Source organism: Caretta caretta, chromosome 11 (assembly GCF_965140235.1).
Source record: "Caretta caretta isolate rCarCar2 chromosome 11, rCarCar1.hap1, whole genome shotgun sequence".
In the NCBI taxonomy this organism is placed as follows: Eukaryota; Metazoa; Chordata; order Testudines; family Cheloniidae; genus Caretta; species Caretta caretta.
This window is the reverse complement of record NC_134216.1, coordinates 11,507,538-11,521,263: the sequence shown is the minus strand read 5'-3', so window position 1 is coordinate 11,521,263 and position 13,726 is coordinate 11,507,538. Positions and strand designations below refer to the sequence as shown.

The 13,726-nt window shown below is 45.1% G+C and overlaps 1 protein-coding gene across 4 annotated transcripts in view; it reads left to right on the top strand.

The window, feature by feature from the left end:
- Positions 1–13,726, top strand: part of MYLK (myosin light chain kinase) — a 335,337-nt gene that overhangs the window by 185,442 nt on the left and 136,169 nt on the right. For all 4 annotated transcript variants that reach the window (XM_048869056.2, XM_048869054.2, XM_048869057.2 and 1 more), the window contains one exon: positions 9,931–10,083. In XM_048869056.2, coding sequence (XP_048725013.1) covers positions 9,931–10,083 — 153 coding nt within the window. The remainder of the gene's footprint in view (positions 1–9,930; positions 10,084–13,726) is intronic.

Here is a 13,726-nt window from a genome sequence, read left to right as displayed (position 1 = left end):
TGAAAAATATTACCTCACCCACAATGTCTCAACACTACAACAACACTGCAAACAAGATTAATCTAAATGCATTTTGTATCAGAACCTTGCTTTGAGGGTTGAGGGACTTAACCCCTGCTGTATCTCACACATCATATGCACTTTGCTGATGAAAAAGAATACTTGAAATGCTGTTAACATAAAACTTGTGGATTTTTTGATAATGTTATTCCCTGATAGTACTTTGTATCATTAAACATTTTTTAATTTTTAAACTCCTACTGCCTTCTCACCACCCAAGCTGTGTCTTTTGTGCCCTTATCTCAGCTGGGACAGTGAAACCCGACTGGCCGTTCCATTTTCTGTTTTTCTGGTTCCTTCTGTAGTAGCAAGGTGCTCTTTGGATTTCTAAAATTACAAAGGAGGGGAATGTTGTGTCCAAAACTGTTTACAACTATTTTTTTTCATTTCATTAAAATATTTCTGTTCATATCAGGTTACTCTCAAAACCAGATTTGTTTAAACAAATGAACAATCCACAAACAAAACCCCACACGTAACTCTTAAATGTCCTAACAGATCCTTTTACAATTAGAGATGGGCCCATTGTTCAATCTTCTCCTGAGAATCCAAACTTCCTCGAAATTCCAGGGTCAGAAGAGTTTAGATTTGGGAGTTTTTGGTTCACGCCATCTCCGTTGAATGCTAGCCTAAATTATTCAGTTTAGCCCTTGTGATCTGATCTGGTATTCACAAGACATGAGTTGATGTTTCAAGTTCTCACAGGCCATAAGTTTTAAAGGGGGGAAAAAATAGCGTGCTTTGTTATCAAGTTGCCTCTCTCAGGGCTGCTTTACAGTGAGTTGTTTGCACATAATCCTTGATTACCTGGCACACTTTTCAAGTCATTCAGTTTGAATGGAAGAACTCAGAAAGGTGGCAGGGAGAGTGAAACGTGACCTTGAGATTGGTATGTTCCCACAGCCTGGCCTGATCCCTTTCTCAGTAACTCAGCAGTGCTCCATGACTGTAATGGAAAAGCCCCAGTTTTATCCACAATTATAAACACATGTGAGAGAAGTTCTGACCTCTCCCACTGAAAATAACTTGCCTGTCTGGCTGAAGGCTGCCTGGGATGGAAGTACTGCATAGAAGGAGCACTCCCACAATTATCCAGCGTCAGCCCTGTCTCCTTCCCAGTCCAAGGTTCCTCCTGCTCCTGAAAAATTCCCCCAATCATGGAATGGCATGGTTACATATAACTGCATGTGGCTAACTCCCTGTCACTGCCTTCCTATAGCACCTTTCTGTCTCTTCATAGAGAGACTCTTCATTTCCAAATGCAGGAAAATGGGCAATGTCTTGTCAGAATGACCCTTGACACAGTGCTTCAGGGGTGATATGTGCAACATAAAGCGTCTCCGAATACATGAAGAAACTCCTCTTTCTGTAACTATTGTCAAAAGCACTGCTGAAAAACACACAGTCTAGAGATAAATAAATGCAAGATTGTTATAGAAAATCCTAGACTTTCAATATATTTGTACTCTCTTCTTGCCATTCTCCAGTATGTTAGATTTGGATTGACCTTCCTCCTGCTTGTCTCTTTGGCCTTCGCATACCTGGATAATTGCCTTTTACAGTTGATGACAGAGGGTGCTGTATTGTACCAAAGCAGCCTGGTTTAAAAACATGAATCTCTTTAGAATTCACATTATACCATCAGCACTGGCAGTTGAGCAACAGACCTAGGGGCAGAAATGTTAACGTGGGGAGCTACTATTTCCTCTCTCTCCTTCACCACCACCCCTGCACCACTTTTTATCATTCAGGCTTGTTCCTAACCACCTTGACCACGTGACTTTTGACCTCCAGTTATGAGCCATCACTTGTATCTTGGCACCTGGGTAAAACTTCACAGAGAACCTTTATACAACTGAACTTTATCCTATATATTTTGCAACCAAGAATCATGTATTAGTCTTCATGATGGCTTTTGGCTGTTGAGCTGCTTTGGGTTGTTTTATCTACGAGTATTGTTACAGTGCAGTGGCAAGTGATCCTGTGTTCCAGGGTTGTGTGTAAACCATTATTAATTTGTATTACATCAGTGCCCCCAGTGCACTAGGCCCTGTAGAACCACATAGTGAGAGGCCGTCCCTGCTCAAAAGAGCTTACAATCTAAAGAGACAAAGGCAGGAAGGGAAACAGAGGCACAGAGAGACGTGACTTTCACAAGGTTACACAGCAGGTCGGTTGCAGGGCTAGGAATAGAACTCAGGTTGCCAAGCTCCGAGTCCTGCACCCCATCTACTAGACCGGGGTCGGCAACCTATGGCATGCGTGCCAAAGACGGCAGGTGAGCCCATTTTTAATGGCACGTTGCTGCCTGCCGGGCTCCCGTGCCATTAAAAATCCAGCCCGGCCTGGCCTGGCCCAGCCCGCTCTTCTCCACTCCCCACCCCCTCTCGCGGGGGCAGGGGGAGAAGCTTGGTCCAGCCGGCTCCCCTGCCTCTTCCCGCAGTGTGCTGGGTTCCTGCCTCCTCCTCTCCGTGTGCCCCCCCCCCCGCCGGCCGATCAGCTGATGGCCCCTGCGAGGGAGGGGGTGGGGGAGGAGCGGAGTCAGCATGCTCGCTGCTCCTGGCAGAAGCAGAGAAGAAGCGGGGGCAGGGCCTTGGGGAAGCGGGACATATCCTCTCCAACCCCCTGCCGTGAGCACCACAGACCCCAGCCCACATCCCTAGCCCTCTGCCCTGAACCCCGCTCACACACACCCAGCCGTCTGCCCTGAGCCCTGCAGCCCCGCGCACACCCCAGGGCCCCTGCCCTGAGCCCTGTACCCACCTCACACACACCCAGCCCTCTGCTTGACTCCTTCACCCCTCCCCCCCATGATCCCAGCCCTGACTCTGGCACCCCCACACATACCTAGGCTCCCCGCACCCCATACCCTGACACCTGCACCCCCCCTCACATGCCCCCAGCCCTCTGCCCTGACTCTTGCACCCCCCCACATACCCAGCCCCCCCACACCCCATGCACCCCCCACATCCTCACCCCCATCCTGAGCACCAAATGGGAGCTCCTGCACCTTCCCCCCCCACACACACACACATTTCCCCCTGCACCCCTCCCACCAAATGGGAGCTGCCCAGGTAAGCGCTCCACACCCAAACCTCCTGAGCCCCCTCCCTCATTCTAGCTCCTGGCCAGACCCTACACCCCAACCCCCAGCCTGCTCTTTCACCCCCAGCCCTGTGCTCAGTGCACTCCCACCCTCAGCTCAGTGCAGAGAGAGAGGAAGAGAATGGCCAGAACCAGGGAGAAGGTAGGTACCCACTGTATGTGGGTAGGGCCGGGACCCCAGACCAGCAGTGGGCTGAGCGGGTCCGGCAGCCGGGATCCCGGCTGGCAGGAGCCGGCGGATGGAACCCCTGAGTGGCTGCGGGCTGAGCCGCTCAGCCCACTGCCAGTCTGGGGTTTTGGCTGCCAGGCCCTTGCCAGCTGGGGTCCCGGCCGCAGGCCCTGCTCAGCCCGCTCCTGGCCTAGGTGAACAGAACCCCAGACCAGCAGCGGGCTGAGCGGGCCAGCGGCTTAAGATCAACATTTTAATTTAATTTTAAATGAAGCTTCTTAAATATTTTGAAAACCTTGTTTATTTTACAATACAACAATAGTTTAGTTATATAATATATAGACTTATAGAGAGAGAGACCTTCTAAAAACATTAAAATGTATTACTGGCACATGAACCCCTAAATTAAAGTGAATAAATGAAGACTCGGCACACCACTTCTGAAAGGTTGCCGACCCCTGTACTAGACCATGTGACTTCAGAGATGCTTGTTTCCACACTCTAACTACATGCATGCTAACTACATTGTGGTACCAGTTGACAATGAGGCATTTTTTAAAAGATCTCTTTTGTTGCAAAATTATCCCGTAATAGAATACTTGCAATTGATGCATGATTTCTTGATGTCCAAACCATCGTAGCCACCTGACTGTAGTTTATGGAACCATGACAGTGTTGATGGGGAGATGCATATTAAAAAGCTGTTGTTGGTGCAGGGGATGGGCACATACTGTATTTCAACATGCATATCTTGGAAAATACTAAAGTATGTATATAGCATTTTGAATGTACTCAGGTATTGGTCCTAATACTAATAATGCATAGTACAGGAAGATTCTTATGACATTATACTCCCACAACCCTCAAGAGTAAACTGGGAGTGTCTGCCTGGGGAGTGGAAAAAAATGGGTTTGCAGGTTGTCTAGAAGGCTAACTAATTTGGACACTGGCAAACCAAATGTTAGGTAGTGAAATGTGGAAAGGCAAGACTGGCTCTGATACTGTAAAGATTTGTGTGTATGATTTACTTTAAGCATGTGTGTAAATCTTTGCAGGATCAAGGTCTCTGACTTCAGTTACATCAGTATCACGTGGGCAGGGAGGCGCTCTCTCCGGTAGATGGATCCCAAAACATTTAGGGTTTTATAGGTTAAAACCAACACCTCAACTCCCATCCTATACCAATTGGTAGTGATGATTTTGAGTAATAGAAGTGTAAGAAACTCTAATATTTTAAAGTAAAATTAGGGAAGTCCTATATTATCCAAAAGACACAAACTTGCTACTTTCATTCCAGACTCTCAGAACATACTGGTCTATTTTAATTCTCTTCTCTCTCACTTTTGATTGTGATACGTAACTGTTTATACATCATTTGGAAATGCATTTGAATATGTTATAAACAGTATTTTAAAGTTGGCATTTCATTTAGCTTTTCCATGTACTCCCTCTGGGCTGACATTTTACTGAAGGATCCAACTGGCTATTGTGATATCCATTTTAATGTGAAGAGTGCCTTTCTCTCTGCCAATTAGACACACATTTCACCTTGCCAGAATGCTATCCATACCCAACTTTCTCCTTTATTTCGTTATCTGGTCCTGAAATATTTCTCCAGGTAGACCATAATAATGCTATGGCAAAATGGTATATGTACAATATACTAGGGAATTAGGCAGACAGGCCATTTGTTCTGAAAAGGATGCATTGGAATGCACTGTTTTGGGTATTTGGAATGCAAAGTTTCTTTCTGCTTGCAGAGCATAGAATGGGGGTGGGACCGCAGGCAGAAGGGGTGAGGAGGGGCCCCTCATTTGCTCTGGCCCAAGGCCCCGGGAAACCTTAATCCGCCTCTGTTGTAAATGATGAGAGACCATACAGTACACTCAAGGTAAAGCATACTGTATGGGTTTCACACTTTTTTTAGGTCTCCCTGATAAGAAATAATGTATGGGATAGGATCTTCTAGTCTGTAAACACCTATGGAAAATGAAAATTTGAGAAAAGGATAGGAAGGATTTCAGCTAGCAATGATATCTTCCCAGTCTGATCAGAATAAGAAAGTAGAGGAACACCAGAATCAAATAATCAAAAAGGAACAGCCATAATGACTGGTCTTTAGTAAGTGTGGTAAATAGTGGAAAGAGAAACTAACAACCTCTCTGTGTAGAGAGAAACCATTAGAAACCTTGAGCACATGGTTGTACGAAGGAAAAATATAAGCATAGAGAAAGAGAGAGTTCCATATGCAGCAATATCTCCCTCTCATGCTCATCAAACCTAAATAGAGCAGCAGTGAACAGTACAAACTTTGTTTTCTGTATCCAGTCAATCACGTTACAGACTTCACATGGTCACTGGGGAGTTGCTGACAACAGCAGCACCTTAGAGCTAAATTACTCTAAAGGTATGTCTACACTGCAATTAAAAACCTGTGGCTGCCCTGTGCCAGCTGACTTGGGCTCGGGCTAAAGCACTGTTTAATTGCAGTGTAGACAAGTGGTTCTCAACCAGGGGTCTGGGGACTCCTGAGGGGCCGTGAGCGGGTTTCAGGAGGTCTGCCAAGCAGTGCCAGTGTTAATCTTGGTGGGATCCAGGGCAGAAAGCTGAAGTCCTATTGTATGGGGCCCCAGGCAATTGCCCTGCTTGCTATCCCCTAATTCCGGTCCTGGCTTTTATGTGCAGAAAACTAGTTGTTGTGGCACAGGCAGACCATGGAGGAAAAGGCTGAGAACCCCGGGTGTAGCTGGTCAGGCTTGGACTGGAGCCCAAGCTCTGGGACCCTGCAAAGGGGGAGTGACCTGAGCTTGAGGAGCAGCCTGAGCGTCTATGCCACAATTAAACAGCCCCTTGGCTCAAGCCTGAGTCAGCGGGCATGGGCCAGCTGTGGGTGTCTAATTGCAGTGTAGACATGTCCTAAGTGGTTTATGCTACCGTGCCACATGCATATATTTCAGTGACCATCCAGCACGCCATGCCTTTTTGTCAGCTGAAATTATGTGAAGCTTAATATTTTCTCCAAGCCACAGCTCAAGTAGACTTCCACTAAAGATCAGCTAGCCGGGTAGCTGAATAAATGCTATAACCTATCCCATCTGTAACTACCTCTCAGTGCCTGTATGGAGAAGGCCCATATTCATTTTGCACAAATAGGTGCAGCTGAATATCTTCACAGTATCCTTTTTCATCTCATACTGCTCCCATGAAGCATTGTTGTCTACAGTACATTTTCTGGTATTTTATCCAATCTAGTTCTGAATGATCTGAAGTATCTGCTAATTCCCTTTGGAGACTCTTCCTCTTCCTAAACTTAACAAAGTTTTCCTGCTCTTCACCCTAAAATTGTCCTATCCTGTTATTCCTAGTAATGCTCCCTTTTGCCACCTGAGCCACTTCTCTTTCTCTTTGCTGTTTACGTTCTCCATCTCCTTATAGATGGTTACTTGGAGAGCTCATAACCAAGTGCTTTACGCGAGTCTGTTAATCTCTTATAAGTCAGTACCATCCTGCCCTTTAATGATTTTAATTGCTCTTCTCCAAATTCCCATCAATTTAATATCAATTTCCCAGAATTGAGGTACATGGAACTATACCACAGTGTTCTAGGAGTGATCTCACTGGAACAGCTCTCTGTCATACTTGTGTATGTAGCTCAGAATTGCTTTAGCCCCGTGATACTCAGACTGAGGCTCACGGGCTGCAAGTGGCTCTTTAATGGGTCTCCTGCAGCTCTTTGCAGCACATATTATAAAATACTGTGATTCAGTTATTAATCAATCTAAGTTATTAACCAATCAAATGCTTTTACTGTGTTATTATCCAATTGTAGTTGAAAAAATAATTATATTTGGTGAGTCATTTTGCTGTGAGAATAAAACATGTATAAAACAGTGATACTCAGACCTCAGTGGTTAGCGATCGTTACCCAAAAAAGCCACCGTATTTTGAATTCATTGTTTCATACACTATTTATAAATGAATTTACTATATATCAATAGTAAATGAAACATTGAATTCACACTACTGTGGCTCTTTTGGGTAATGTTGATTGCTAATTTGGCTCCTGAATCACTGTGGTCTGGGTATCACTGCTTTAGCCTCTTTTCCTTCCCATATTTCATTGCTAGCTTCTGTCTAACGTGCAGTGGTATGGCTAACATCTCATTGTTCCAAACATCTCCTTCTTGCTGAATATGCTTTTCAGATTGTTCACTCATTTTCCCAGGCTGAATCTCATTTTGATGGGTTTAAAAAAGAATGAATATTACCTTAACCTTTTAGCAAAATAATCCTCCAACTTGTGTTTTATTTTAGGACAGCTTTTAATAAATAGGAGGAAAATTTCCTTTCTTCTGGTATAAATTGCCATCAGTAAAGTAATTTTTGTTATTGTTCTTGCTGCCAAACTGTCATGGAGATTTGAATGTTATGCCCTTGGAGAAGAGAACATTTCCCTACTGGGAAAATTGTTTTTATTAGGTGTAAATCTAGACAAAGGGGCATAAGGTAGACTCTGACTGTTGGTTGTTCCACTGGGCAGATGTGGTGTTTTGTTTTGTTTTTTTGTTTTGTTTTTTTTGGTTCTGTGTCCGTGGTTTCATGAAATGGCAAGTAGTTCTGCAAACAAAGTAAGTCAAAGTTTTCTTAATACCCAAAGAGGAACATTGAAGTGCCAACAAATTTTGATTCGTTAATATGGCAAAAGAAATGACACTGTTTTTTCACAGAGAACATTTGCATGGCTCTCTTGCTTATTCATGCCTGAAGAAATGATGCCATCTTGTTCTCAGTAAACCAGATTACATACTGAATGCATTTAAGCATGCACCCCTCTGATACTGGAGTTCTTATTTTTATTACTGTAGTGCCAAGAGTCTTAACCAGGATCCCCATTCTGGTAGGTGATGCACAGACACAGCCTAGGAAGATGCTCCCTGCCCCCAAACAGCTTGGTATCTTGGGCCTCAGTCCTGCAAATAATTATTTGGAATTAACTGGATTATTGCAATTGTGGGATTGGAGCCACCGCAGTATGTAAAGCGTAGAAGAGAAGATAAAGGAAATAGCAATAAAAACATGCATAATTTGGGAAGTGAATGTTTTATGAAGTGGTTTAGGAGGTTTAGTCCTGAAAATGTATTGCTGACTCCCAAAAACGTGGTTTAAATGCTCACCCCAAACTTTTAAAGGGATAGAAAGTTACTCATTTTACAAGGTGGTGATTTAGTGGACAAATAGTAGATTGAGATCATCCACCTTGATATTGTAAAACACTGTAAGTATTACACAGCAAGACTTCAAGCTTCAGGCGCAAATGGAGTATGAAAGCAAATTGTCGTCTTTCTAAGACTGAGAGCACCAACAGAGATGGTAAAAACCTACCAGATCATCCAGTTCATGGTTGGTGTCTATAAACTCCCGTGCTTTGTCCCAACTAACGTTAAATGACTCAGACAATGATATTTCTGTCTTTTCCCTTGGAGATCCCCCCCGCAGCTGATTGAATTGTTTGTCCAGTTCAGCCTACTATTCCTTTTGCTCAGTTCCACCTCATTTTCTCTTAGATATATCCCCAAGGATGACCCTAAATCCTTCCTCAGCTTGGTGTTTATACACAGCTATCAGGCAGTCTTAAACCTTATTTAAACTAGGAAACTGTATCATTGATGAACCAATATTGGAAACTAATTAAGACCAGGGAAAACAGATTTCAGTAACATTTCAGAAAGTCTGACTGAGACTTGGTGGAACTTTCTGAAACAATATTAAAGCAGTATTATCTGATCCATACTAGCACTTAAACCATTTTCAGGACCTCCTTAGGGGAACCGCTTGGTGAAAATCACATTCAGGAACAGTCAAGGTTTCTAATACAGATCAGGCTATAGTTGTCAGCAACCAAACCATTCATACTTAGATGTAGTTCTCTTACTTTTTCTTCCTAAGTCAGTCCCTCCAGTCTTCATCATTTTTGCCATCTTGGAATGCCTTCCATTTATTGACATCTTGCTAGTACTAAAGTGCTCAGTACATTATTCTTTTATTATTTGTGGTGTAGCACCTAGGAGTCCCATTCATGGACCAGGACCCCATTGTGCTAGGTTCTGTACAAACACAGAACTAACAGATGGGGTCTGCCCCAAAGAGTTTACAATCTACGTTCACACGGCAATTCCACCATCTAATTTCAGACTGGTAGAAAGTATACACAGTTGTTTGGACAAACAATAGTTGACTGTTACTTACCAACCTGACTGTGAATCTATTCAAAGATACAGGGTCAAATCCTTCAGCATCTTCTTGAGTAAGGACAGCAGGAAGTCAGTGGGAGAGTTGTCTGGGTAAGGATTGCCACACATAGCTATAATGATACTGCAGGAAAGGCCACATTCTGCCTTTGGATCCATGTGGAATGTTTCTGTTGTAATCAGGAGAGAGCAGCACATGGGCATCAGAGAGCAGAATTTGGCTCTTGTTTGTAACATGTCTACAGCCATTACAATTATAATGTGCATTAAAACTGAGCAGTGTTTATGGAATTTATGGCCTGCTGAATGTGATGTGTTAAGAAATGTTCTCTTTCTTCATGTCTGCAGATGAACCAATTCAGTATGCCCATTCCATCTTCGAAGATGGGGTTGCAAAGTTGACTGTACAAGATGCCTTACCAGAAGATGATGGTGTTTATACCTGTCTGGCAGAAAACAGCACAGGACGGGCATCCTGCAGTGCTCAAGTCACCGTCAAAGGTGAATGTTTCAAAGATAAATACTCAGCTATTGCAGTAGAAATGCTCCCCGACCTGCAAGGATTTGCCTTGATTCTTTTTCTTCTCTCTTGGCTTCCATGCTGACGTGTCCATGTGTGCATCCCATAGGATATATAAAGCTTTAGTGTGCTGACTGTCTTCTTCCCTTTACAAATGTGTGTGCAGCTGCATCAAAGCTATGTGGCTGATCTTGTTAAGGCATTAAGATTCTGAAGCATAAAATAATATGCAGGGAGTAGGCATGAGTAGAAATGCTGTGACCTCACTCAGAGCAATTTTATGTAACAAGCAGCTGTGGTGCAAGGAATAGTGCTGCTAAGGCTTTGTGAATGCCTGGCTTGGAGGGGACATATAACTACAGGACAGTAGTGTCTGTGATGGAAGCAAGATGAGTGCAGTATCAATAACTATCAGGCAGGGAAAGGTATGGAACAGAGGATAGCATAGTAGTGTTCATATATACTGCCACGTCATTCCCCTAAAGTGCAGTGTTTTGAGAACCTCGTTGCCTGGGGCCAAAATTGCAGTAGCATGTGTGATGCCATAGTACAACCCCTCACATCTTGAGCCAGCGGGGCTGGGAGTTTGGCTGCACGCTTGACTCCCAGATGGAAACATTAACTTTAAATTGCTCTCAGATGGGAATTTCTGGCTACCTGGGAGCAGTGGCTCTCCAACTCAAGGGAGTCTGGGTGAGGTGAAAGGAGTGGGAGAGGACAGTGATGATGAGTGAATAGGGTAATCTACTGTTCCTGGAAACTGGGCGTGCTCGATTTGCAGAGATCAATGCTTGTAACGCTCTGGATACTGGCAAACTGAAGGAATCCCCAGCCAGCTGACCTGGTGCCATGGATGACTGCATGGCTGAATGGATGTGCACTGTATAGAACTTCCCCCATCAGGCCTGTCCCATGTTGACCTCTTGCCCTCCTACTGGGAACCTTGCAGGGAGTTTCCCCCACAACCCACTGGACAAGAACTTGAACCAGCCTTCCCTCTCACTCAGAGTCAAATCTACTGCATGTCAGAGAAAGAGAGCAAGGAGTAGGTGCCCACCTCTCAATAAACCCTCCTCTGTTTACCTCCATGATGCCCAAGAGAAGGTCTCATAGAATCATAGAAAATCAGAGTTGGAAGGGACCTCTGGAGGTCATCTAGTCCAACCCCCTGCCCAGAGCAGGACCTATCCCCAACTAAATCATCCCAGCCAGGGCTTTGTCAAGCCTGATCTTAAAAACTTCTAAGGAAGGGGATTCCACCACCTCCCTAGGTAACGCATTCCAGTGTTTCACAACCCTCCTAGTGAAAAAGCTTTTTCCTAATATCCAACCTAAATCTCCCCCACTGCAACTTCAGACCATTACTCCTTGTCCTGTCATCTGCTATCACTGAGAATAGTCTAGATCCATCCTCTTTGGATCCACCTTTCAGGTAGTTAAAAGCAGCTATCATATCCCCCCTCATTCTTCTCTTCCGTAGCCTAAACAATCCCAGTTCCCTCAGCCTCTCCTCATAAGTCATGTGTTCCAGACCCCTAATCATTTTTGTTGGCCTTCGCTGGACTCTCTCCAGTTTCTCCACATCCTTCTTGTAGTGTGGGGCCCAAAACTGGACACAGTACTCCAGATGAGGCCTCACCAATGTCGAATAGAGGGAACGATCATGTCCCTCGATCTGCTGGCAATGCCCCTACTTATACATCCCAAAATGCCATTGGCCTTCTTGGCAACAAGGGCACACTGTTGACTCATATCCAGCTTCTCATCCACTGTCACCCCCAGGTCCTTCTCTGCAGAACTGCTGCCTAGCCATTCGGTCCCTAGTCTGTAGCGGTGTGTGGGATTCTTCCGTCCTAAGTGCAGGACTCTGCACTTGTCCTTGTTGAACCTCATCAGATTTCTTTTGGCCCAATCCTCCAATTTGTCTAGGTCCCTCTGTATCCTATCCCTACCCTCCAGCTTATCTACCACTCCTCCCAGTTTAGTGTCATCCGCAAACTTGCTGAGAGTGCAATCCACACCATCCTCCAGATCATTAATGAAGATATTGAAGAAAACCGGCCCCAGGACCGACCCTTGGGGCACTCCGCTAGATACCGGCTGCCAACTAGACATGGAGCCATTGATCACTACCCATTGAGCCTGACAATCTAGCCAACTTTCTACCCAGCTTGTAGTGCATCCATCCAGCCCATACTTCTTTAACTTGCTGACAAGAATACCATGGGAGACCGTGTCAAAAGCTTTGCTAAAGTCAAGGAATAACACGTCCACTGCTTTCCCTTCATCCACAGAACCAGTTATCTCATCATAGAAGGCAATTAGATTAGTCAGGCATGACTTTCCCTTGGTGAATCCATGCTGACTGTTCCTGATCACTTTCCTCTCGTCTAAGTGCTTCAGAATTGATTCCTTGAGGACATGCTCCATGATTTTTCCGGGGACTGAGATGAGGCTGACTGGCCTTTAGTTCCCAGGATCCTCCTTGTTCCCTTTTTTAAAGATTGGCACTACATTAGCCTTTTTCCAGTCTTCTGGGACTTCCCCCGTTGGCCATGAGTTTTCAAAGATAATGGCCACTGGCTCTGCAATCACAGCCGCCAATTCCTTTAGCACTCTCGGATGCAACACATCTGGCCCCATGGACTTGTGCACGTCCAGCTTTTCTAAATAGTCCCGAACCACTTCTTTCTTCACAGAGGGCTGGCCACCTCCTCCCCATGCTGTGCTGCCCAGGGCAGTAGTCTGAGAGCTGACCTTGTTCGTGAAGACAGAGGCAAAAAAAGCATTGAGTACATTAGCTTTTTCCACATCCTCTGTCACTAGGTTGCCTCCCTCATTCAGTAAGGGGCCCACACTTTCCTTGGCTTTCTTCTTGTTGCCCACATACCTGAAGAAACCCTTCTTGTTACTCTTAACATCTCTCGCTAGCTGCAACTCCAGGTGTGATTTAGCCTTCCTGATTTCATTCCTACATGCCCAAGCAATATTTTTATACTCATCCCTGGTCTCACTACATTGTGGTGTGTTTCCCCAAGAACCTCCCCCCGAGTCCCACATGGCAGGCATCCAGATTTCATTATATGAAACTCTGATCATTGTATTCACAAAGGCAGAGGGTTGATTTGGACCATGGGGGTCCCATTCATTGTGTATATATTGAGGGAGATGGTTGCCTTGAGTGGGGTTCAAAAATCCTAGTATATGAAGACAGTGGCTGGCAAGAGGGGAAATCCTATTCTGTGATGAATAACAAGCACAGGCTGTGACGAAGTGGGACTGTTCTTAATGTTTCCTCTGAATAGTGTGGGGGTGCCTCAGTTTCCCCTGGGCAGTTCTTAAGTATCTAGGGGGTGGAGTAAGGGTGTATGATCATTGCAGAGCCCTAGAGGGCAGGTGTGTGCAGGAGTCTGGACACAGAGAATGGCCGACACCCTGTTTCCTGGCAACTGATGGCCTGGGCCCTTCCCCCCCTGCAAGGTGAGAGCTGAAGGGTTGGAGAACAAAGGAATCAGGTGACCTCCTGGCCCGGGAAAGGAACAAAGCCCAGAGGAGGAGGGGCTGGAGGGGGTTTTCAGTTTGGGGCTGGCTGGGACATGGAGTGAAGTGCAGACGTGGTTGTCT